The following is a 25635-nucleotide window of genomic DNA, read 5'->3' as shown; positions in this document are numbered from 1 at the left end:
TAAATAAAATTTAAATTGAAAAAAAAAAAGAAAAATATTCAGCAGCCGTTCGTGTTCACAAATCAGGAAATAAGTGAATTCAGTGGGAATAGCATGTGTAAATGAGTACAAATATTAAAATGTTTGATTATTTTGTATAATTAACAAACATTGTGATTGTTGCTTTTATTATTATTATTATTATTATTATTATTATTATTATTATTATTATTATTGTACTATATGTTAATATATTATTAATTATATTAATAATATTAATTAATATATTAATTAATATATATATATATATATATATATATATATATATAATAAATAGAAAACCTATTATTATTATTATCATCATCATCGTTGTATTATCTGTTAATGTTTTATTATTAATAATTAATATAAATGTAAGCATATTATGATATGTTATATGTTAATGTATTATTTATATTTAATATACATGCAAGCATAAATGTAAAAAAACTATTATTATTATTATTATTATTATTATTATTGCTGGTGAATTCTGTTTATTTTATAGTTAAAAGGTCTTTATTCTCAGTGATGGATCGCAGCTTACCGTTTCGTTTTTAACCGAAACCTCCACGTGATCCTCAGTCACGCCCCTTCCCGTGTTTTATTTCCGTGGTCAGAGGTCGGAGCAGTTGTTTTAGCTTAGCAACTCCTGCTTGAGGACTGCCTACTTTTGGAAGTTTCTAGCAGCAGGAGAAACATCTGCCCCCTGATCTGAGATCTGTTTCTGGACTCACCGGACCGGCTGTAATGGTGGTCTCTTCGCAGCTGAACGAGCGCTTATAGAGCCATGCTTAGGGTTTCAGGAGATATTTTTATGTGTTTCTTAGTTTGAAAAGAATAATTTAATACACTAGAGCTGCACTGGTCATCAGACTGACCGCTGGTCATGTTTGGGTGTCTAGTTGCAGGCAGATTGGTGAGTATTGATGATCAGAGCATCATTTTTATTTATAATTATTTATCTGTATGTGAATAGTACAGCTGGACTGTTCAGTTCAGCCCAGTGTTGTTATGCGGTCTCACGTCATTGCAATGACGTCACTTGTCCACTGAAGGTCCAGACCGACGCCCAGCAGGTCGCTGGTGATAAATTTGTCTTCAACCTGCCGGACTATGAGAATGTGAACCACGTGGTGGTCTTCATGCTGGGCACAGTGCCTTTTCCTGCTGGCATGGGAGGTGCTGTTTACTTCTCCTTCCCTGACCCCAGTGTGGGGCAGGTGTGGCAGCTCCTGGGCTTCATCACCAACGAAAAGCCAAGTGCCATCTTTAAAATCTCTGGCCTCAAAGCTGGTGAGTTTACTACAGTATCACTATGATCATTGTGATCGACTTTTAACCTCCGAAAGGCATCACTCAGGTGTTCTTTAACATATTATTAAAACCCTACAGACTAAATGAGTAATAAATCTTAAAGCTGAATGTTTTGAATGACATTTTTGGGCCAGGGAATACCAAGAAAGGGCTTTAAAAGCTGTAAGGGCTTAAATGAATCTCAATACTCTCCAAAATGCCTACAAAGCAATTAATAGAATTGATACACCTACTATTATAAAAATTCAATTCAATTTATTTGTATAGCACTTTTAACGATGGACATTGTCTCATACAGCTTTACAGAAGTATAGAAATATAAAGGAAAAAAATAATAAAGTTTAAAGTTAAGAAATCCCACATCACAGTGTATTATTATAATAAAGGTACAAATCACATAATGATAAATATCCACTTTTATTTAAAGATTAAAATCGATCTCAAACAAATATAGAAAATACACATCAAGGCATTACCAAAGTGTACACATACACACACACACACACACCTTGGACACCTGACCAGACAAGGCTGATTAATACATCTGCATGCGCATCTTTGCAAGCATCTCAGAACCATATGCTCTAACGCTTTCACAAAAGCGTTACTTTTGTGACAAAAGCATGGCTGTGACGGTCATGTGGGGAATATACTTTTGGAGTGAGTGAAAGTGGGGCTGTGTGCAAGTAGGGGTGCATGCGAATTAGAACATGCGCAAGAGTGCCTGTGAGCACGAGAGGAGTGCCTGTGAACACGAGTGCGAGAGTGCCTGCGAGCTTGAGTGGGAGAATCCCTGTGAGTGCTAGAGTGCCTGCGAGTGCGAGAGTAGGGCATGTGAGCGCGAGAGTGCCTGCGAGTGTGAGAGTGCATGTGCGCCAGTGCGCCTGTGAGTGTGAGTGCGAGAGTAGTGCCTGTGAGAGCGAGAGTAGTGCCAGTGATTGTGATTGTGAGAGTAGTGCCTGTGAGTGTGAGCACGAGAGTAGTGCCTGTGAGTGTGAGCACGAGAGTAGTGCCTGTGAGTGTGAGCACGAGAGTAGTGCATGTGAGTGTGAGCACGAGAGTAGTGCATGTGAGTGTGAGCACGAGAGTAGTGCATGTGAGTGTGAGTGCGAGAGTGCCTGTGAGTGTGAGAGTAGTGCCTGTGAGTGTGAGTGCGAGAGTGCCGGTGAGTGTGAGAGTAGTGCCAGTGATTGTGATTGTGAGAGTAGTGCCTGTGAGTGTGAGTGCGAGAGTAGTGCCTGTGAGTGTGAGAGTGCCTGTGAGCGTGAGCACGAGAGTAGTGCATGTGAGTGCGAGAGTGCATGTGTGTGTGCTAACTTACTGACAATTTTATTAAACTAACTGTGAAAGCCAATAAATGAGATCACGATTAAAAATAATCTCCTGATCCATAGTGTATATCCCTGTCTTCTAAAGGTGAGGGAGGAACTCATCCGTTCGGGATGATGGCTGCCCCGCAGGCCGCCTCAGTGGCTCAGGTCGGGGTTTCAGTTGAACCTCTCGACCAGCTCGCTCAACAGACTCCAGTTTCCAATGCAACCGTCTCCACCATGGATTCCTTCACGCAGGTGACCAACACAAGCTACAGCTCTAATGACCGTTACATATTTCTGTGTGTTTATTTGCTGTGGTTAATCTCTTGATGTGATGTTAACCTTGTGCTTGTCTCTGGATAGTTCACCCAGAAGATGTTGGAGAGCCTGTACAACTTCACCTCCTCCTTCGCTCTGACACAAGCTCAGATGATGCCAAACCCCACGGAAACCTATGTTCCGGCCAGCTCCATCCTCAAGTGGTGAGTGTCTGTTAAACTGAGCATCACACCCAAAGTTTTTCCAACTGAAAAGAATTAAAGCTCAGGTGTCACTACTGAAACTCGACCTCAGTCATGGGTACGATCCACAGTTGTTGCTGGTCAGAGCTAATCTGTTGACAGAATTGACTTCAGGATTTAAAGTGGAAGTAGATAAATACACTATACACTCCTCCAAATCATTGAATTCAGGGGTTGAGCTCGACCCCAGGTGTGTGAACAGGAGTAAGTGTGTTTTGTTTAGCTCCACGTTACTAGCTCAGTAAGCGTGTCCTCTCCAGTTGTTTAGTGTGTAGATTATTAAACATCAGTATCCTCGACTTACTTCTTTGTCTCCTTGTCCTCTTTGTCCAGGTATGAAAACTTCCAGAGGCGAATGGTGCAGAATCCGAACTTCTGGAAGACATGACGTGCTTTATTAAACAAAGCTCTTAAATGAAGAGAGTAGAAGAAAATTGTGAATTCATATCATCATTTGGATTGAAACCTCTTACTTAAGAATAAGATGAATATCAGTATAGCCCATGAATGAATTTTATGGAACAGAAAAGTAAATACAGTGTTACTGAAATATGTTTGCAGTTTTAATGCAGTGGATGCCGACCGGCTGCTTCCGGGTTCGCCAGCTGAAGACGACTTACAGACTTTTCATACAAAATGGCTGACATTTATAATGTAGTTATAAAATGCAGCTCTTCATATGTCTATCTCCTCTGTAAGTTTTTATTTTTATTGCTTCATGTCTATGATAAAGATCAGAAAAGTAGTTGAAAAAAATTGATAACAGCTTTTGTTTATCTGATGTATGACCATTAATTGTGAAGTAACAAAAGTGAATGAACAATTTTCTTTTCTTGATTGTAGTCTATTCATCTGTTTATATTGACCAACAAGATCTACATAAGTTATACTGTATTGCCAAAAGTTTTGGGACACCCCTCCAAATCATTGAATTCAGGGTTCCTTATTTCCAGTGAAAGGAACTCTTAATGCTTCAGCATATTAAGACATTTTGGACAATTTCATGCTCCCAACTTTGTGGGAACAGTTTGGAGATGACCCCTTCCTGTTCCAACATGACTACACACAAAGCAAGGTCCATAAAGACATGGATGAGTGAGTTTGGTGTGGAGGAACGTTACTGGCTTGGATTTGTTGGGGGGTCCCATAACTTGTGGCAATATAGTGTATGTGACATTTTTATAACAATAATTTAATAATTTGTTTCAGGCATTTGGCAGACGCCCTCATCCAGAGCGACTTTCATTTTATACAAGTGAGCAATTAAGGGGTTAAGGGTCTTGCTCAAGGGCCCAGCAGTGGCAGCTTGGTGGAACTAGGATTATAATTTACAACCTTTCAATCACTAGTCCAACACCTTAACCACTAAGCTAACACATCCACTTAATTTTGGATCTCCATAGAGCATTTTACTGGTAAAGACTTTCTTAAAGGAAGAGAAAATCCTGTATATTCTTTATTAGTATTTTAAGAACTATTCATCTCATAAATGTGATGATTGAATCATCCAATCAGGTAGCAGCATTGCAACGAATAATATGGTGCAAGAGCTTCAACCAAACTAGACAGCTGAAGATTAGACAAACCTCTTCTTTCTGTATTCAGTTGTCAAGTTTTAGTCACTGTGATTCCCGTCATTTTCTGACAGGAGCCCTTGTGTTTCCCGTCAACTGCTGTTGAAGCTCTTGTATTGTGCATTTTGTGATGAACCACGAATGACCCTTTCTGACTCCAGTGACCATTTCCCACTCAGAGTAACTGAGATCATGTTTCCCCATTCTGATGATTCATGTGTATATATCATTTGGGATTAGGGTTACGTTATATTAGGGTTTGTGTTTTGATTCTATTGGTTTCTGAATTGCTCAATATTTACAGTGTAATAACAATTACACCGAGATTTCTCAAAAGAATGGTTGTCAACCCAGCGTTTTTAAAAATAGCCACAAAGTAATTTTCCTCCATCCCCTGTTGATTATGTAACTTTTCCACAGACTATGATGATGGAGAAAATCTGAGTGCTGAGGAGGTAAAGCAGTTTGATTGACTAGAACTAGGAGTTACCTGCTTAAAAAGTGCATAAAGAAATGAGACTTTTGACCCTAAGCCTATTCGTGCACAGGAGGTTTGTGGTTTATGTAAGTTTTGGGATGTCTGGTTTTACATGCACATGAACTTGCAGCTATAACAGCTTCAACTCTTCTGGGAAGTCTTTCCACAAGGTTTAGGAGTGTGTTTATGGGAATTTTTGACCATTCCTCTAGAAGCTCATTTGCGAGGTCAGGCACTGATGTTGGACAAGACTCTGACTCGCAGTCTCTGCTCTAATTCATCCTAAAGAGACTGCAGGCCAGTGAAGTTCCTCCACACCAAACTCACTCATCCATGTCTTTATGGCTCTTGCGCACTGGTGTGCAGTCACGTTGGAGCAGGAAGGGGTCATCCCCAAACTGTTCCCACAAAGTTGGTCGCATGAAATTGTCCAAAATGTCTTGGTATGCTGAAGCATTAAGAGTTCCTTTCACTGGGGCCGAGTCCAACCCCTGAAAAACAACTCCACACCATAATCCCCCATCCACCAAACTTTACACTTGCCACAATGCAGTCAGGCAAGTACCATTCTCCTGGAAACCACCAAACCCAGACTCGGATTGCCAGACAGAGAAGCGTGATTGGTCACTCCAGAGAACACGTTTCCACTGCTCTAGAGTCCAGTGGCGGTGTGTTTTACACCAGTGCATCCGTCACTTTGCATTGCACTTGGTGATGTAAGGCTGGGATGCAGCTGCTTGCTCACTGTTCTTGTGCTAATCTGAAGGAGTTTGGAGGTGTGTAGCTACTGACTCTGTAGAAAGTTGGCGACTTCTGCGCACTGCGCGCCTCAACATACGCTGACCTCGTGGCCGAGCTGCTGTTGTTCCTAATTGCTTCCACTTTGTTATAATTCCACTAACAGTTGACCAGAGAATGTTTCCATCCATCCATTTTTGATACACACTTTATTCCTAATTAGGGTCACGGGGATCTCCTGGAACCTATGCCAGCACACATTGGGCAAGAGGCAGGGGTACACCCAGGACAGGTCGCCAGTCCATCACAGGACAGAGAATGTTTAGTAGTAAGGAAATTTCATGAATGGACTTGGTTGCAACTTATCAGGGCACCACGCTTAAATTCACTGAGCTCCTGAGAGAGACCCATTCTTTCACAAATGTTTGTAGAAGCAGTCTCCATGCCTAGGTTCTTGACCTGATACACCTGAGGCCATTGACTGGAACACCTGAATTCAATGATTTGAAGGGGTGTCCCAAAACTTTTGGCAATGTAGTGTATGTGCCAATTCCGTCCCTGTCTATTGTCTAAAACCACAATGCGGGAGGTTGGAGCGCGCATCAGTGTGTTGCGTCATCTCTCCATGGCAACGAACTCAGCTCACCAAGATTCCTGCGCTCGCGCGGAGCGGACACGGACTGCTCCTTGTTTAGACGGATTTTTATTATAAATTGTTCAGATTTGTTGGTTTCAGGAGCAGTTTTAACGCCATGACAGACGGCTTGCTTGCCGTGGTGTCGGAGGCAGAACGCAACAGCTTCCCAACTCTGTCCCAGCTGAGCGAGAACGGTAATGTCCTCTCAGCTGTAAAAGACTAGACTTTAAGTGAAAGGTAGAGACAGTTTGCTTTATTATGGGTTTAATCTGTTCTGTACTGTTTCAGCTGGAAGATCAGCAAATAAAATTTCCAACAGAGGGGAAATGAACAGCAAAGTAAATATCCAGAGTCTCGCTTGCAGTTTATTCCGAGAGAGAGAGAGAGAGAGAGAGAGATATGGCTGGGTGGGTAGGTGGGTGTTGGATAGATAAATTGACGGGTGGGTGGGTGTGTCTTTCGGTGTTTGGATGGATAGATAGATAGATAGATAGATAGATAGATAGATAGATAGATAGATAGATAGATAGATAGATAGATAGATAGATAGAGAGGTGAAGTGAATAACACTGATTTATCTCCTCATCATGGCACCTGTTAGTGGGTGGGATATATTAGGCAGCAAGTAAACATTTTGTCCTCAAAGTTGATGTTAGAAGCAGGAAAAATGGACAAGTGTAAGGATTTGAGCGAGTTTGACAAAGGGCCAAATTGTGATGGCTAGACGACTGGATCAGAGCATCTCCAAAACTGCAGCTCTTGTGGGGTGTTCCTGGTCTGCAGTGGTCAGTATCTATCAGTGGTCCAAGGAAGGAACAGTGGTGAACCGGCGACAGGGTCATTGACGTACAAGTGTCACTGATGTACATGAGGAGTGAAGGCTGGCCCGTGTGATCCGATCCAACAGACGAGCTACTGTTGCTCAAATTGCTGAAGAAGTTAATTCTGGTTCTGATAGAAAGGTGTCGGAATACACAGTGCATGACGGGTCAGGGTAGCAAAAGGGGGACCAACACAGTATTAGGCAGGTGGTCATAATGTTATGCCTGGTCAGTGTATAATGTTCACAGAATGAATCGATCACATTCAAACTCATGTTTAAAAGTTATCATCAAGCTGTCATCAGTGAAGTGATTCTGATTAACCAGATTCTGGTTAGTTGTTCCTGTTCTGGTTAGGATTTTCTTGACATCAACTTGCTTTCATCCAACTCTTCTCAAACAGCTTATAAAGTATGTACAGCATCTCATTGTCCAAATGTATCAATCAGGAGAGGGGGAAAAAGAGCTTTTAAAACATTAGATGGACCATGAAGCACCGTGAAGGTTATCATCAAGTGGAGAAATTGGGGCACAACAGGGACATCGCTTAGATTAGGACGTCTCTCCGAAAGGACAGGAAGTGAACGTGTTTGTTGGTTCATATAGTAGATTAAAGGTGGATCTGCACTGATTTATCTGGATTTTTTTTTTTTAAATAACATGACAGCAATCTACTATTTATCAGGGTTGTGTAAACATTTTATAATACTGTATGTATAATATGCTTTCATTATGATGCCAATTATTACATTGATTAGAGAAACTAGATGCTTTACCGTCAGATGTTTGACTAAACAATGAATAAATATTTTGTAAGGTCTCCAGTCTAATATTTTCCATTGTTCTCATCTTTACTGGTATTATTAGCACTATGACAAATTACAATGTTTTTACACATGAATGCTACAATAAAGACATTTCTTGAATGTCGAATGTAAGTGAATTATGATGGTGATGATATGTGAATCAGGAAGGAAAATAATTCCAAACAAATACATCGTGTGTTTTATTCCTGCATAGATGTGGACAATATTTGGGCAAATGTGTCAGCTTTCATCGAACGGCACATGTCTATGCAAAAGGTAAGTGACGCAAGGTAAAGTAAAAAGAGCCTGCTAGCATAAGCAAACTTGAATGGAATAAATGATACTCTGTGTTAAAAAAAAAAATTAAAGCTCTGCTGGAAGTAATTTTATTGAATTAAGGATCACTAAAATAGTCAAAAATTTATCTTTATTCCATCCATATGAGGTGAGAGTACATATCTAATCTCCAGCTAAAGAATAAAGCACAATCAAATACAAATTTTATTTGTCACATACACTATATTGCCAAAAGTTTTGGGACACCCCTCCAAACCATTGAATTCAGGGGTTGGACTCGGCCCCTTAATTCCAGTGAAAGGAACTCTTAATGCTTCAGCATACCAGACAATTTGGACAATTTTATGCTCGCAAATTTCTGGGAACAGTTTGGTTATGACCCCTTCCTGTTCCAACATGACTGTACACCAGTGCACAAAGTAAGGTCATGGATAAGCGAGTTTTGACAGATTCCTGACCTCAACCTGATAGAACACCTTTGGGATGAATTAGAGCTTTGTGCACTGATGCGCAGTATGTTCATCACCATGACAATACAACATGTAGTGAAATTAGAAAAAAGAAACAAAAAGAAAGAGTGGTTGGAGCAGTCGTATCGGCACCTGACATCACTGGCACCATCTTGAATCTTGTGTATGTATAGAAAATGTGTGTGTTTGTGTTGTGTGTGTATTATCCTGCAAATTAGATCAATTTAGAAAATGTAGTGTCCATTGTCTGTAGTCCATTTTTCATAATTGGAATAATCTAGATCTTTCCTCTACACTGAACAGATGCATAGATTTGACAACTTCGACACCACTGGTTCCCAACCAGGCTTCTGTATTACCCCAAGTCTTCTTCATATCATGTTTTCTTAAACATCTGATTCAAATAATCAGTTGATTTGTGTGGGTATGTTATAGTAGGAAAAACACTATAATCTGCCTGGCATGGGGTACATCAAGACCAAGGGAAGGGAAGCTGTGGTCTAGACAACCGTGTACTTAAAATGTCAGTTTTGAATATCATCTCTGTGAGTGTCTTAATGTTCTTCAGAGTACAGTGCACAAAGTGTCAGGATGTAAGTGGTCAAATGGATATTCTTTAGGGAGTGTGCATCGCTGGCCTCGGAGTCTTCACCTTCTCGCAGCAGAAGCTGGACGTAGGCAGCAAGTATGTCCTTTATCAGAGGCCAGTCTTCATCTTAACTGAGAAACTCTGCCAGTCTCATGGCCTTAAACAGAGCAAACCTCTTGCTGCAGGTGAGAACATGCATCATCACACTGGCCAACTGCTACCTCAATAATTTATTTAAATCTACCTTCATCAGACCTTTTCTTTTCTGTTCATAGATAATCCATAGAAAATCAATAGAAAGTTATACATACATATTATTGTCTCATAACAGCCTAGACCAGGGGGCTCCAACCTTCTTTGACAAAATTTATGTGGCCAAGAGCTACTCATGTTATATTATTAGTAACATTTATTTACATAGCTTATTGCCATAAACCAAACCAGCTGAATGAGCAATTTTTGTGTGACTTACACACTTGTATCCCTGTACACATTAGGCAAAAGGCAGGGGTACACCCTGGACAGGTCACCAGTCCATCACAGGGCCACACATATAGACAGACAACCACACACACTCACACTCACTTCTATGGGCAATTTAGAAATACCAATCAACCTAATGTACATGTTTTTGGACTGTGGGAGGAAACCGGAGTAAACCCACGCAAGTACGGGGAGAACATGCCCACTCCACACAGAAAGGCCCCTGCCTGTTCAAACCCAGGACCTTCTTGCTGCGATGCAACAGTGCTAACCACTAAACCACCATGCTGCCCCCGAGTCTGTTATTTATCAGCAAATTGTTACTTACAAGTCCCCCCGGTACATACCCTGATGTCCTCAGCAAGACTGAAAACAGAGACCTGATCTCAGTACAACTCCAGAAATTAGATGAGCTACTACTCACGAGCTACTGGTAGGTGGCAGGCAACATGTTGGAAACCCCTGGCCTAGACTCAAGGCTATTGCACAAGTATTTACTGTATTATTTACCATTTTAGTTAACATTCATGAACCTTTTTCATTTATCTTCAGCAGTAAAAAACCTAACAACTATGTTAGCAATGCAAGTAAGCTAACACTAAATGGTAACTTTCCATAAATTAAGTTACAGTATGTTATCATAAATGTTAATAACTTTCAGATCTGTGGTCTCCAGGTGTAAACACTGGAATTCATTTCAGCTTCAGTTCGGAAATTTTGCCAATTAACAACCACAAACACGTTCATTAAGGTGCTGTACATGTTGTTCACTGGGGTTTATTTTCCTCATTGGTGGTATGTTGTGTATAGTGGTGCCACTGTTGTGGTAAATGATATTAGTGTAGGGAACCTTAATGTAGAGCGTTAACAATAATGTAAAGAAATTCAGAGTACGTAAATGTACTGATGGTGAAATCAAGCAAAAATGAAACAGGAAGAGCTAAGTTGCCATGTCCTAACACATCTAGATGTAAATCGTATTCATAGTCCTCATATTTAGTCCGTTTCTCATCATTAAATCTCATTGTTAATCTCACTCAAGACACGTACATGTCTTCAGTGACAAGCGGAAACAAGAGAATTGTGTTTGGTGTTCCGATACTTTTGGATGAGATGAAAACACTATTCAGCGATTTGCTCTCCAAGTTTTCTCGACATTGTGCAATCATGAGACAATGCTCTTTAAAAGCTTACACACATTTATATGGTGGCACTTCATCAGCCACTGTGCTTGGCATTGGCACATCTGTTTTCTTCAATAGAGATCTCATCTACATCTGGATTTGAGTAAATATGCTTTGAGACATTGTCTGCGGTTAAAAGCTCTATACAAATTCAATATTTCCAGCAATGAAATAACATATCTAGGATCAAGGGGTGATTCAATTCAATTCAATTTAATTTGTATAGACACTTTACAGGAATATATAAAATTAGGATAAATAGTATAATACATTATATTTAAATTATATATTTTAAAGATAAAATTAGCCCTAACGAGCAAGCCGAAGGCAATGGTTCATTCCCTGTTCCTCAGTGTTAGTGTTTTACTTGCTGTACTACATGTTTTGTGTTAATACTATAGAGTTCTGCAAAGTTTTCTGCGCAAAAACATATTTTAGTAAACATTTTGACCTGAACAGGACAACAGTGTTTAAGAAACAGACTGAGTGGAGCCAGTGGTGCTTTCAATGAACTTTCTAACATTAATGGCACACAGCAGGGGACATTCCGGTGGTGCAGCTCAATTTCAGCGCCCTGAGTGTGGACAGCCCGTTCGAGCGCGACGTGGTGGAGGGCTGTGTGAGGGAGATGCTCCTCCTGTTGCTGCGTGCTGTGGCTGCCCAGCGCAGCATCTTCCTTATCTTCAGGGGCATTGGCGTCCTCTCATTCCGGCACAGCATCGTCAAGATGAAGTTCTACCGTGACTTCATCTCGAGCATGGATGGCTCAGGCACACTCCTCTGGGCTCTGACCAACGTGAGTCACATATATCAGTTTGCTGTGTTAATGGGATTAAACTGATGGTTCTTACTAAATCTTTAAAATATACAGTTATCTCTTGTGGAGATTATAAATGGTGAGGGATCTAATGAGGGCTCTAGATCAGCACAAAGCTATTAAACTGACTTTGTTAAAGTGGTTAGTTACGATACTTCTCATGCAGTCTAACAGCGGTCAAGCTGCAGAGGTGGTTTTAAGCACAGGCCTCAGGCATTCATGAGACCGCAAAATGTAATTAAACAGAAAGAGATCAGCCAATAAAACAGCTAAACAAAATCAGACACTGCCTTGAGGTTATTTTCTTCAGAATATGTTGACCTTCTGCCACAAATACAGAAGAAATTGTCTTGTGGACACTGGTCTAGCCTCTTCTTCTTCTTCTTCTTTTTCTTCTTCTTCTTCTTAGTAGTTGAAGTAGAAGTAGTATTCTTTAAGTAGTGCTTCCATTTTTACGATAAATCTGCAATAATGATATATAGTATATAGACAATTTGCAGTGAAGAGCTGCAAGTAAACTCAACATATATTCTTGTATTTGCATCACATCGATTTACACAGAACATTTTCCATTGCATGGCATTTTTATCTTTTATCTCAGTGTTCTCTGAAACGATGTCTATTTTTTTTTTTTTTTTTTCATTTTTACGAGCTGCTCTTAAGCTGTTTTGCCCAAAACTAAACAGTAGCCGACCTTGCAGCTGCCACGGTTGTCATGTTTTCTCTGAGCATTGTAGTGTTTATACCTGGTTACTTTTGTCCTGAAGGTTAAAAGGTCATCTTCACATAATAGAGAACCCTGCCCTGGTGACCTACTGAATGCTGCTACCTCCCATTTACTGTGGAAACTAAATTATTTATATATATATCCTGATTATTCAGAACACCATCATGAAATTTGATTCTTTAACAAAATCATGTTCTTAGTATACTTTTTTTTTTGTCATTTAACATTATCCTCATCCTATGAATCTCTGAAATCTTCCCACTGTCATTTAGCCTGAGCGCTTTAAGGACTTTAACCCTGGCTCATTGTAAACTTCAGGGAAACAGAATACTGGGTTATCTTCTTTCACGTTTCACACCGCCCACACTTTATCATATTTTGAGTTCAAATCCCAGGACACCAAGCTACCACTCCTGGGGCCCCTGAGCAAGGCCCTTAACCTTCAGTTGCTCAGTTGTGTAAATGAGATAACTGTAAGTCACTCTGGATAAGAGTCTGCCAAATGACAGAAAAGTAAATATTTTAAAGTACAACAAACCGATAAACAATAACGAAAAAATTATTTACCTTTTTGAGCTCATGTGCTGCAATACTTTACTTCAGTGTGTATGGTTTCAGGTCCATTCAAATATGTAACAAGTCTAAACTGGTGTATTATAATGGACACAGGGCTCTGAAGCAACCTGGAGTAAAGCCACAAGCTTATTTTTTAGAGACCTGGAACAAGCATCTCCGTAATCTCTGGGAAACACTCAAGCCTCCAGCGCCCTGGGAGCTGCAATGCCATGACCTTCCCCAAAATCTCATCCGGAAATGCACTGAGAGAGGTGAAGGAAGTGGAGGATGAAGGTTCTGCCTCTGAGCTGTATGATAGACAAGAGGAGAATAGGAATGGTGAGTTATTTCCAGTAGAATTCAGTTAAATAATGTTAAATTATTACATAAATGTTCACTTTCATAAATCATCTGTGAGAAACTAATACAGGGGAGTTTTATATTCTTAGGATTAAATTGACCATCATCATCATCATCATCATTATTAATTATTCATTTATACATTTAGGAGTCAAAGCATGAAAAACATCAATCGTGTGTGTGTGTGTGTGTGTTACAGAGTCCAGGCCGCCCCCAGCCAAAGTATATGGAAACATCTCAAGTGATAACCAAGAGACTGAAATTCCATTAGAAACTATGGAAAGGTACGTCAGATTGAATATGTTATCATTCGAGTCAGTATAAAGCATATACTTCTGAGCATATACTTCTATTTCTAAGTCCACAATGTAAACAGGCTAAACCTCGAATGAGTTAAAGATTTTTTTATTAAAAGTCATATTGAGTCTGAGTGTGAGCTTGGTGTTCAGCTGTTCGGTCAAAATGATCCATTGCTAGAAATGAAATAAAATGAAACACTACGGCGGATTTATTTACCAGTAAGACTGAGCTTCGAGTGAATTAAAAGTGATAAATATGACTGGTCCCAGTGCTCTTGTGTTCTGTGTCTCTCATGTACACTCCCCCCCATCATGCACACACACAACTGCCACCAGGATCATCTCCCTGCACTGTTGTGTCCATTACTGAACCTTGCCATAGATTCTGCACATCTCTTAAACTACAGTTTTCCAAACAGTGTAGTTGTCCAGTTTGGTGGAGATCCAGTGACTATAAAGCCAAAGCATACGCTTTACATAATTTTTAGACTCCATTCAGTGAGCTGTTCCGTTCAAGTTATTCTGAAAGAGACAAATTCCAGGATAGAAATATTTTATAATAGGATAAAGATGATCAGGCACGGCCATTTTAACTTTAATTTCTACCCTTCTGTATATAAAAACAAAGATTGCACATCAAAACTGATTTCATTAAATGAGATGTCAGTACTAACTACTAAATATCATGATGGCTAGCCTCTGCATGCGTCCTGCAGGTCCGGTGTAACTGAAGCCCTCTGTAAAAGTTACTCGTATTCTGACCAAGCACCAGCTTACCTACTGCCAGATCCTAATAGAAAGCAATATAACAGAAACCGAACCTCTGAACCAAGAGCAGTGTCAAAAGCACAACCTCTACAAGCCCTGAAACCCAAGACCTTGCGGAGGACGCTGCCATCTGTCAGCACTGTTCCATATCACAGTAGGAAGCAGAACAGTCTACACGCTGGCCTTTAGTGACCTGTTCTCTCAGACTGTGCTGATTGAACGGATTTAGATTACCACTCAGTGGGGGGCCGTGCTGACAGACCGAGTTTTAATTCACTGCTTCATGGAACTCATGGAATATTCATAGGTTTGTGTTTGTGATATCGAGCCAGCATCAAGAGCTGTTTTTTTAAAATTGTCATTTATTAAAAAACACAAGGTGATACTTGAATAATCATTCATTCAATCATTCGTCATGATGACATTTGAAGGCAGATTGAAGGAGTCTCCAGTGCCAGCATTTTATAACAGTCATTAAATTTTCAGACATGGGAAAGACTTCAAGACAGAGAAATTTATTTATCTTTTTAATAGACAGAAACCCTGTTCCATTTTAGACAGGCTAGAGCCCCACAGCCACCAGATGGCACTGCTGAAAAAGTAGAAGAGAAGCAAGAAGCTGAATGCCCCGGTCTGTCATGCCTGGACCACACCCGAGCTGGACAGGTGAGAGAGCGTATTTATTCATTTTCTTGAGCTATGAAACCCATGTGAGGGATCTTAAAAGCTCAGAATAGAGCAGAGGTTCTCAAATGTTTTTAAGTTGGGGGAAAAAATTCCATGGGTCCTCTTTGTACAGACTTATTTTAAGAAAATTTTACAACTATTACATTTACTGCTTAAGTGGATTTACTAAACAGTAGAGTTTTTATTATTTTTATTTTTAATTTTGTTTCAAATGTTGGATATTATTTTTATTATTATTAACTCCATTTATATGCCTAATTGTTGAGTTGTTGAGATTTTGATTAAACTGTTATCTACATATATTATATACATAAATAATTACTAGAAATGAATAAATGTCCCATGATGGGTTGGCAGTCCAGCGTGTCCCCCAACCCTACTATAGATTTCCGATATACAGGCTCCCTACCACCCTGTGTAGGCTAAGTGGTACAGAAGATATATGGAAGTTAATAAATAAATATTATAACTTTAATAAAGATTAAAGATTAAAGCTCCCTGCACACCCCATTTTCTATGGATTTAGATCATGTAAGTCTATCTAAACCAACAGCTGTTGTGGATTTCAGTGTATATCTGAGTTTTAACTTATTCTTGTGAAGCTCATATTCTAAGGCAATCACTGCATGTGATCACATACATCCGTGTGTGTGTGTGTGTGTGTGTGTAGGAGCTCTGCTACCTGTGTATGCAGCGAGCCCAGCGTAATGTGCCACTGTATCTAGCAGAGGAGAGAAGCAGAAAGGACAAGGAAGAGGAGAAACTGCTGCTGCTCGCTCAGAAACACAGAGATGAGCAATTCTTTCAGAGAGAACAAGTAAGGATTAGCCACATCAACACCCCACCACACACACACACACACAGAGTATTCCTAACTTCGCTGTAAATAGTTATATGATTGGAAAAAGACAACAAGCCATACAGTTCCTTTTTTGTGATGCTTTAAGGCCAAGCAAGAGCAGAAACGGCAGAACAATAAGAAGATGGCAGCATTTAATCTCGGGGTTGCTGAAACACTGCGGGCAACGAAGTCAGCAAGGTCGTCCAAGTTTGAGGTGTGTCTTTAGCAATGTAAACACATTCACACTGAGATTGCTATCGTTAAGGGGCTTTCCCATTGCTTTGAGCATGAAGGTAAATAATGTGATGCATGTTGCAGGGTTATCCAAGCATTCTTCAAAGCGGACTAAATGCAAAATCACACACATGCATGTTCACCTCTAACCTGCACATTCATGCAGTTATCTGATGAGCCATTCGTGTGGCAGCAGCACAAAGGATAAAATCATGCAGAAACAGATCAAGAGCTTCAGTTAATATTTTCAGGATGAAACAAATGTGTGAACTCTGCTGGTTTGATCATGGCATTGATATTGGCACCAGAATTGGCTGGTTTGAGTATTTCAGAAGCTACAAAAAAGTCCAGATGCAGAGTTTTAGGTTTCTTTAGAGTGTTTACATGCAAGTCAAGTGAACAATGTAAGAATTGCCCCATGGGCCCCACCTCACAACTTACAGGACTTAAAGGACTTACAGAACTTAAAGGATTCTTTTGAAAGATACTGACCACCCCACAAGAGCTGCAGTTTTGGAGATGCTCTGATCCAGTGGTCTAGCCATCACAATTTGGCCCTTCGTCAAACTCGCTCAAATCCTTACGCTTGTCCATTTTTCCTGCTTCTAACATCAACTTTGAGGACAAAATGTTCACCTGCTGCCTAATATATCCCACCCACTAACAGGTCCCATGATGAGGAGATCATCAGTCTTATTCACCTTACCTGTCAGTGGTCATAATGTTATGCCTGATCAGTGTATGTGGTCTCACTATTCAAGGGACCAAAAATAATTGGACTAACTAACAAATTAATTTGGCTGCACGTGCACTAGTATTTCAAGGAGGTTTCCGGGAATTCACAAAAAGATTTCCATGCTTAATGCGATCAGCCTGATAAAAGATTCCAGCTGCCTCAGTTTCTCTTCCCACTAAACCTCGCCCATGAATAGTTTCATAATGTCTCATCATATTAAATCCTTCAATTACCAGAACAGTCTCTTGACATACAGGGTGTACCTATTTACTCTGGCATTTGATAAAAGCGTATTCTTGTCTCCATAATAATCTCCACTCTCTGTTAACTTTGTGCTTTTTGTCTGTAGCCAGGTATACTCATTTGCAGGTGTAGTCAGCAGTAAACAAGAGAAATCAAATGAACAAAGTCTGCTGCCCCTGCAATTGCAATGTGTTATCAATCTATCATACATCCTAAGAAGCCACAGCGCAATAACCCTAACTCTGTGCTTCACTTTCAGGAACTTCATCCAACAGTGTATAGAAGGTCTTCTCTCTGTAGCATTCTATAATATTTAAAGACTTTGCCTTTGTGTCATTTTGCCAATAACATGTTTAGTACTTTTTGTTACTGTCCAGGGCTCGTACATCTTTGGTAGACGGCCTGCCACTCCTCCCAAGCTTCTGAAACAGAGGTGCTACATGCAGGAATTGACAGAGCAGCTGACTCACAGGAGGCTGAACCACACACAGAGATGCCAAGACCAGGAGCTCACTGAGCGGCTCCATCAAATCCAGCTAGCTGATGAGTAAGACGATAAATGTCTGTTGCTGTGTCTGAGATTACTCCCTCTCTCACTCATTCACTGTTCATTATATAGACTGGCCTGAATAGAGAAACAGAGACACCAGACAATGACACCAAAACAATGACTTGTTCCAGAAATCTAAATAGGTGGGTCACTTTTATGTAGGCTAGTGGAATATGCAAGGTATATGAAGATATAATCAATTTTAGAATATCGCTCCACATAGTCATAGATTATTTTTATTTTACCACATCCAAATTATTAGGTACAAAATAATAGCCAACAAACCCCAGAAAGTAGCTCACACCCTTTTTGGTCTCCTCAGTTGCTTCTGTCTTAGCAACTGCCCGCATACCAAAGAGCTTCTTTGGGCTTGCTGTGTCCCACCCATCTTAAGAACCTCAGATGTGGCATTGGCAGCATGTGTTGTAGGATTCTGTACATGAGTTATTGAAACTTGGCTGAAGCCCTGAAAAGAGAAATTGGTGTAAAACAAATGGAGTGTTAAAGGCAGTTCTATCTTCAGACTTTGGAGTCAGTGTCTAAAGTCCACACAGATCTAGACCAAATCAGTGGCCTTAGGAACCAGGAAGATGTGACTAGACCCATCACTGTGGGACTCCTGAATTTTCCCTAAAGTCTCAGTGTGATGTTCTATGAGATAAATGCAACCAGGTAGATGCAAAAACACACCAGAAAACTTACTTTGCAACTCAGCAATCTCTGTCCTTTGAGATTCACCTCTGGTCCCAGCTCCTCTCTCTCTCTCTCAGGAACTATCACCACCAAAGTGACCAACTTCTGCTATAGTTTTATGAGATGACTTACCGCTTTCTGTCTGCCTTACTTCATCTCCCTCTTGCCATGAGACCTCAAACGGCCCATGCCAGTTTGGAAGTAATTTAGAGCTTAACATGGGGTAATAATACGAGCACTTTATCTCCCTGGGAAAACGTACATAATTGTGAACACCCCAATCAGCCGGAATTGCAGTTCTAAACATTAGAGCAAATTCTCCTGTGTTCATTTCCTCACTGTGTTTTGTTTTACACTCCGGTCAGGAATTTATTTCATTTCATTCTTGTTCTCTGATGGTCTTTCCTCTCATTTTTCCTGCATGATATCTAAGAGGCCACATGGGCTTCAGCCATAGAGTACATTAAATGTGGTCTTAATACTGTAAGCAGAGAGCCAGGACACTTCTTACTTCCTCATGCCCTGAGTTTCAGCACCAGTGTAACACTTTTATTGGTCTGGAAGGGTATGAGTAAAGAGGAGGAAGACTTGGAATACCTCTTCATTGTTTTTTTTTTATTCTTTTCTTTATTTTTCCAAACATTTTTCAATGCTATTGTAGATTTCACTTTTACGTCTCACACCAAGACACACATACACATACACAGCTCAGCTCTTGCTGCTCAGTTTTCATGCCACTCAGCACCTTCTCGTCTCCTCCTTTATCATCACTGTTTACTGATTAGTGTTTACTCTTAGTATCGTATCATCGTACCATATTGCATTGTTGTGATTTTGGAAATAATCTCACAACTTCCAGAGAACTCATGCTTTCAAAGGTACTATTATGGGATGAGGTTGGCAAAAGTACTATTCTGTGCCACACTGTTGAAAAAGCTCTAAGATCGTGTAAGAGGATATGTGGTTAGTAACTGAGGTGTTGTGTTTCTCAGGTTTGCTAAAATGAAATCTCAGGAACGTCTCCAGAAAAAGGAGAACATGAAGAGGCTCCAGAAGGCCCTGGATACCCAAGTAAGGGAATGAACATAATGGTAGAAAGATGTAGTTCTTGCATCATGTTCTTAAATTCATGTAAAGCTTTGAATATGTTTGATTAGCAAAAATTGAAGGTAAGTAGTAGTAGAGTTCAAGGGAAGGTGTTGATATAAGGGTACATGCTGTGACTTCAATGCAGTTACTTAATAATCTTTAGACCTGATCTACAGTCTACTATATCAGTCAAAAGCCAAGTGTACACACGTCATGTGATTTGTATTGACATTCAATCCATACACAGCAAGATGAAATAACAAGTGTCCAGGATCACAAGCAAAAAATATTAAGATGCTATTCATACAGAAACGGTGCAATAAGATCTCTGTGATCGTGTCTTTCCTCATTCAGCTGGAACACCGGAGTCCAGGCCTCCCTGCACGTCAGCCTGACTCGGACGGCCCTGTGTTTGGGGTGTGGGACGGTGCTCCAGATTTGCTAGCTGAACAAAAACTGAGAGCACAAAGAGTTTGTGAAGAGCAGCAAAATGCAGCGAGCATGAAGAGGAAGGATGCGCTGTGTAGCCGACTGAGTGAGCAGAGGAAGGAAAGAGAAATGCTGCAGCGCAACCACCAGGAGTGAGTGAACAGCACATAAGATGAGATCAGATAAGATAAGATTAAGACCATACTGAACATGATATTGCACATAGTATGATATTAATGTAAATATTGTAAATATTGTGATTTGGATAGTGCACATAATAACAGTGATACTCAGTGTTCATTGAGTCGGCTCTGCTCCGTAGTGAAAGGAGAAGGGTTATAGAGTTTGATGGTCACTAGAAAGTCCTCCTGTGGTTGTCATCAGTGGTCTCAGCCAGCTGAATGTGCTCCGGTAGGACGGCTGTGTTGCATGCAGGGGGTGTGATGTGTTTTCAAAGATCCTGAGAAGTTTCCTCAGCCTTCTCATCTCCAGAGCATGTTCTCCTTAGTTCTATCCCACCAGAATAAGAATCCCACATCCTTCAGTTCGAGCATTTAAAGCAAACATGACATCCACACATGTGTAAGGGCTACAGAGAGCACAAGTGGAAAAGTTGACATTCATACGTTATAAGTCATGTAACTTTCTTACGATCAAACTAGGGTTAAATAAATATATATTAAGAAGGGTTAAGACTAAAAGGTTGCAGGGAATTATGTTACTAGGACAGGAGTGGAGACCCAGTGCACTGATAAAGGGGTTGGACAAAATAATGTGAACACCAATGAAATATGTAATATCTCTTTATTAATAAGATGTTGGACCAGCATTTCGATTAATACAATTTCTGAATACCTTCTAATGGAATTTTTAACCATTCCTCTACCAGAATATCTGCTAGTTGGTTCAGAAAGGTTGGAGCAGAGAACTTCTCACTCTTCTCTCCAAAATTTCCCTCACTGGTTTGATGATGTTCAAGTCTGGCCAGGGCAGATGTTGAATTTCATACAGGTGCTCCTTGCTGTGCGTATGGGCTTCACTGTTTGAAAACAACCTATGGACCATAGGATGCAATGTTCACTTAGATTTTCTAAATACTTGCTGGCAGTAACATGACCATGTAGCAGACCAGCAGAATACTAAGATATGGTCATCCAAATCTTCACAGATCCACACCCATGTTTGACAAATGGAATCAGACAATGTTCTCCAAACATAAACTCAACCTTCTGTTGGGAATAATGTAAATGGTGATTCATCAGACCATATCACTCACTTCAGCTGTCCAGGTTTTATGACACCATCTTTTTTCGTTTTTTCTATGATTAATGGTTTAGCAGTTGCAGCTCTTTCGTGGATGTTGGCTTTGTGAAGCTCTCTGTGGACTGTTTTTGTGTAAACAGGGTCTTTAAGGTGGATATTAAGTTCTGCTTTCACTTTTGCTGCAATAGCTCTGTGGTGTTTGGACACAGTCCTTCCTTGTGGTTGACGGTCCCTATCATTATCTTTGGATTTTCATCCACTATTGTTCTTCGCTGATAAAGTCCTGCCATGCTTTGTATAAGCAGTCATAATCATGGAGGCTGTTGCTTTTGAAACACTAAAGAGTTGGGCTGTGAAGGTTACAGATAATCCTGCTAAAAGGGCTCCCACGATCTGTCCCCTTTGGAAATCTGACAAGTCACCTATTTCTACAGTGTCTTAAACTAACCACTGTTGAACACAACCTGTTTTATACTGGCATGCCACCTATACACTAGACAGTAACGGAAAATAAATAAATGATAATCACAACATTTAGCCTACACACATAATATTAACCAATTAATTAATTAAATAATAAATTAATTAAATATAACAATAAGTGTTCTTATTATTTTGTCCAACACCTGTATATCAGGTCATTCCTTTAAAATTATGTATGGCTTAGTTTCCATTATATCCAGATCGATTCAGATATGATCTCAGTGAAAATAAGATTCCTTCACACCGAGTTCATTGAATTCTCAGTGAATATATTAAATGATAGTGTTGATATATTATTGGAAAGGGATCTTTCTTATAAACATAAGAAATCGTTGAGCTGCCAGTGCACATGCACTGTTTAATGTCAGAGATCAATACATCAGGCAGTGTAATATATGACATGCATATAAAGTTCCAGATGTCAGAGGAAATGCAGTGTTTCTGGATATTTTTTTAAACCAGATGTCAAAACTGTTCCTTACTGAGGACTGTGCTTTTTCTGTGCAGTCTTAAAAATGAGGTATTATTCAGCAGGACGTTTTTGAGTTAATATTTTGCAAGAAAAAAGTCTAGAACCATTTGTACTTTTTCATGAGAACTGACTTCCCCCCGGTGTTCTACAAATTTTTTAATGAGACTGTGTCGATCTCTCATTTCACTGCTTGGCAGATTAAATGCAGATCGGATCAACCGTTATGAGAGGCTGAGGAAACTGAAGACTGTGCTAGAAGACGCATGGTCTCGCAGCGCTGACCTGAAACACTGCCGAGACTTGGAGGAGAGAGCTTTCATTAGGTGAGACAAAAAGACGGCAACGAAGAACGACAAAGAACCTTGAATGTTGTAATTAAAAGGACGAATGGGATTAAATAGGTTTTCACAAGCAACCACATTGATTATTTTATATTCCTTTTTACAGTAGAGTGAATTCAAGAAGCTTTTATTGTCATTTCGACTATATATAGCTGATATAGTACATAATGATATGAGACAACGTTCTTCTAGGACCATGGTGCTACATAAAGACACAGAGCTACATAATAAAACACAAAACTAAAAGCTGAAGAGTAAAAATGAACCTAACCTAACCATAAATGAGTATTTTGTATTCCCCAATCCAAATTTGGTGTCACAACAGAAGAACAACAGAGAAGACTAGCACTTAACACAAGAACAGCACAATAAGTTCACAAAATACTCACAAAACTGTATGTGTATCATGAGCATTCTGCTAGTGTGGGTATAAATAAATGCACAGTAGTCATAAAGTCATAAATAAAGTAGCAGTGCTTGACATTATATAGTTTTTACACCGATCAGGCACAACATTATGAGCACTGAGAGGTGAAGTGAATAACACTGATGATCTCCTCATCATGGCACCTGTTAGTGGGTGGGATATATTAGGCAGCAAGTGAACATTTTGCCCTCAAAGTTGATGTTAGAAGCAGGAAAAAATGGGCAAGAGTAAGGATTTGAGCGAGTTTGACAAGGACCAAATTGTGATGGCTAGACGACTGGATCAGAGCGTCTCCAAAACTCCAGCTCTTGTGGGGTGTTCCCGGTCTGCAGTGGTCAGTATCTATCAAAAGTATCCTTTAAGTTCTGTAAGTTGCGAGGTTGGGCCTCCAGGACTTAAAGCATCTGCTGCTAACATCTTGGTGCCAGTTGTCACAACACACCTTCAGGGAACTAGTAGATGCCAGGGCAGCATAAATATACCAACACATTATTAGGCAGGTGGTCATAATGTTATGCCTGATCGGTGTATATTTACTTCAATTGTTATGTTTTATTTTTTAAATTACAATATTAGTTATTGTTGTGAACAAGAGCACTTTACTTCTTTGTAACTTTATACAACAGCTCTTGAATTCTCAGACTTGATTGGTCAGGAGGTGTTGAATTTTTTTAAAGAATTTTCTTAAACTCAAGGGATCATTTATCGGGCTAAGACTTTACTCAGTTATGTAACAACATACAGTACATCATTTTCTATTCCAGAGGCTGGGGTTACTAATAGTAATATAAATATCTGAGCAATATTCTGAGACTTTCAGGAGTTAATGGTTGCTATAATGTGTTCTGTTTTTACTACAAATGTATGAGACAACAAAGAAATACTGTAAGATGATTTCATATAAGATTATATTGTACATTTCTCAAAAAGCTGCTTCTGAACAAATGCCTCTTCTGAGTGTACACATGGAGTCAGTGTCACTTGTGTCATTATGGTTTTATTTGCTTATGTTTGTATGTGCAGGTCTGGTGGCAGGCTGCTGATGGATCAGTGTGAACAGTACCGCCGCTGTTTCCAGTGCAAGAGAAAAACCACCAACTGTGGTGAGAGCAACATCTGGAAGGAGTCACACTACATCCCCGGCTCTCGTCTGATGGTGTAGCCTCCTCTACTCTACTCTACTCTACTCTACTCTACTCTACTCTACTCTACTCTACTCTACTCTACTCTACTCTACTCTAGAATCAACTCAAATACTTGAAGTTCTAGTACAATTGAATGTGGTGGTATCTATTTGAAGAAAACTACAACAACTGGTAAAATTGCCATCACAGGATCCTTCTCCTTCTGTGATTCTCCCACCAGTGAAGACACACGTAATTACTTTTGATTTTGCGTTAATTTCTGTGATTGAAAAATTCCTGGAAAGACTGATATCTGTTTGGTATCTGGCATGGATGCTGAAACCTCTGCTGAGTGATTTCTTTACACTAAAAGTCATAAAGGTACAAATGTCCTTCTGGCTACATGTGTCATTCTTTTAATGGCCTAAAATAAAAAGTCCCAAAGAAAAACCTGTGAAATATTTTGCAGTAGAAGTACCACAAATGAACATTTATTAATAATCAATTCAAGCTTTAATTAATACGTGAGCTAATTTTTGGAGCATTAGGAAATAATGACGCATAATACAGTATGTTATATATTATACTTCGTATACCTTTGAGTCATTAAGGACTAGCTGTTAATAATACTAATAGTTAATTAACAAAGTCAGTATCATACATGAAATATAGTTAAACCTGGAAAATTGCTGTAGTTTAAGGTGAATAAATTACTTCAAGGTAACAGCAACTCCACTTCAGGTCAGATCATACACCACTCTGGTGTTTATAAATTTTGTACAATATCAGGTTTTATTCTTCACTTTTAATGTGATTCAGCTTAACAGAAATCCAGATGTGTATTTAGCTTCCTAATGAGCAAGAGATGACAGTGGCAGTGTAAAGCTTCCTGAAGTGATATGAGGAAGAAAGCTTGAGAGGAACCAGACTGAAGAAGGAACCCATCCTCATCCGAGTGACACCAGGTTATGAGTCAATACTCTTCCACAATTGTATGCTGTAAAGTCAAACATTACTGACCACCGCAATCTCACAGCAAACTTTAGTCTAGGGTCATCATTTCCAGTAGTGAACGATTCTCAGATGCAGCAGAAGAAAAGCATCAGGAAGACTCCTAGCTATGACTGAAAAAGTGAAGGTAACACGGGCATGAAGGGACTTAAAGCAGCCCACCACTCCACTGTCAACAAACATGTGACGCGAACATGGTGTTAGACTCAACATAGTGCTTTTCAACCTAGACTTTAATGT

General features: G+C 39.8%; 2 protein-coding genes across 2 annotated transcripts; both read left to right on the top strand.

Annotated features, from left to right (window-relative positions):
- Positions 1 to 646: 646 nt before the first annotated feature.
- hikeshi (heat shock protein nuclear import factor hikeshi) lies at positions 647 to 4006 on the top strand. Its single transcript, XM_058380835.1, has 5 exons — positions 647 to 937; positions 1077 to 1314; positions 2752 to 2903; positions 3012 to 3130; positions 3503 to 4006. Exons 1-5 carry the CDS (start codon positions 908 to 910, stop codon positions 3555 to 3557), a joined length of 594 nt encoding a protein of 197 aa, XP_058236818.1. The 5' UTR covers positions 647 to 907; the 3' UTR covers positions 3558 to 4006.
- A 147-nt stretch (positions 4007 to 4153) lies between these two features.
- Positions 4154 to 25544, top strand: LOC131347004 (coiled-coil domain-containing protein 81-like). Its single transcript, XM_058380834.1, has 14 exons — positions 4154 to 6790; positions 8438 to 8499; positions 9611 to 9764; positions 11783 to 12042; positions 13504 to 13684; positions 13905 to 13989; positions 15330 to 15438; positions 16130 to 16276; positions 16407 to 16514; positions 17891 to 18060; positions 19749 to 19827; positions 20200 to 20426; positions 22690 to 22815; positions 24284 to 25544. The coding sequence occupies exons 1-14, from the start codon at positions 6712 to 6714 to the stop codon at positions 24420 to 24422; spliced, it is 1926 nt and encodes a 641-aa protein (XP_058236817.1). The 5' UTR covers positions 4154 to 6711; the 3' UTR covers positions 24423 to 25544.
- The last annotated feature ends 91 nt before the right edge of the window (positions 25545 to 25635 follow it).

This window comes from Hemibagrus wyckioides, linkage group LG26 (assembly GCF_019097595.1).
Source record: "Hemibagrus wyckioides isolate EC202008001 linkage group LG26, SWU_Hwy_1.0, whole genome shotgun sequence".
Classification (NCBI taxonomy): domain Eukaryota; kingdom Metazoa; phylum Chordata; class Actinopteri; order Siluriformes; family Bagridae; genus Hemibagrus; species Hemibagrus wyckioides.
This window is presented reverse-complemented; position numbering and strand designations above follow the sequence as displayed.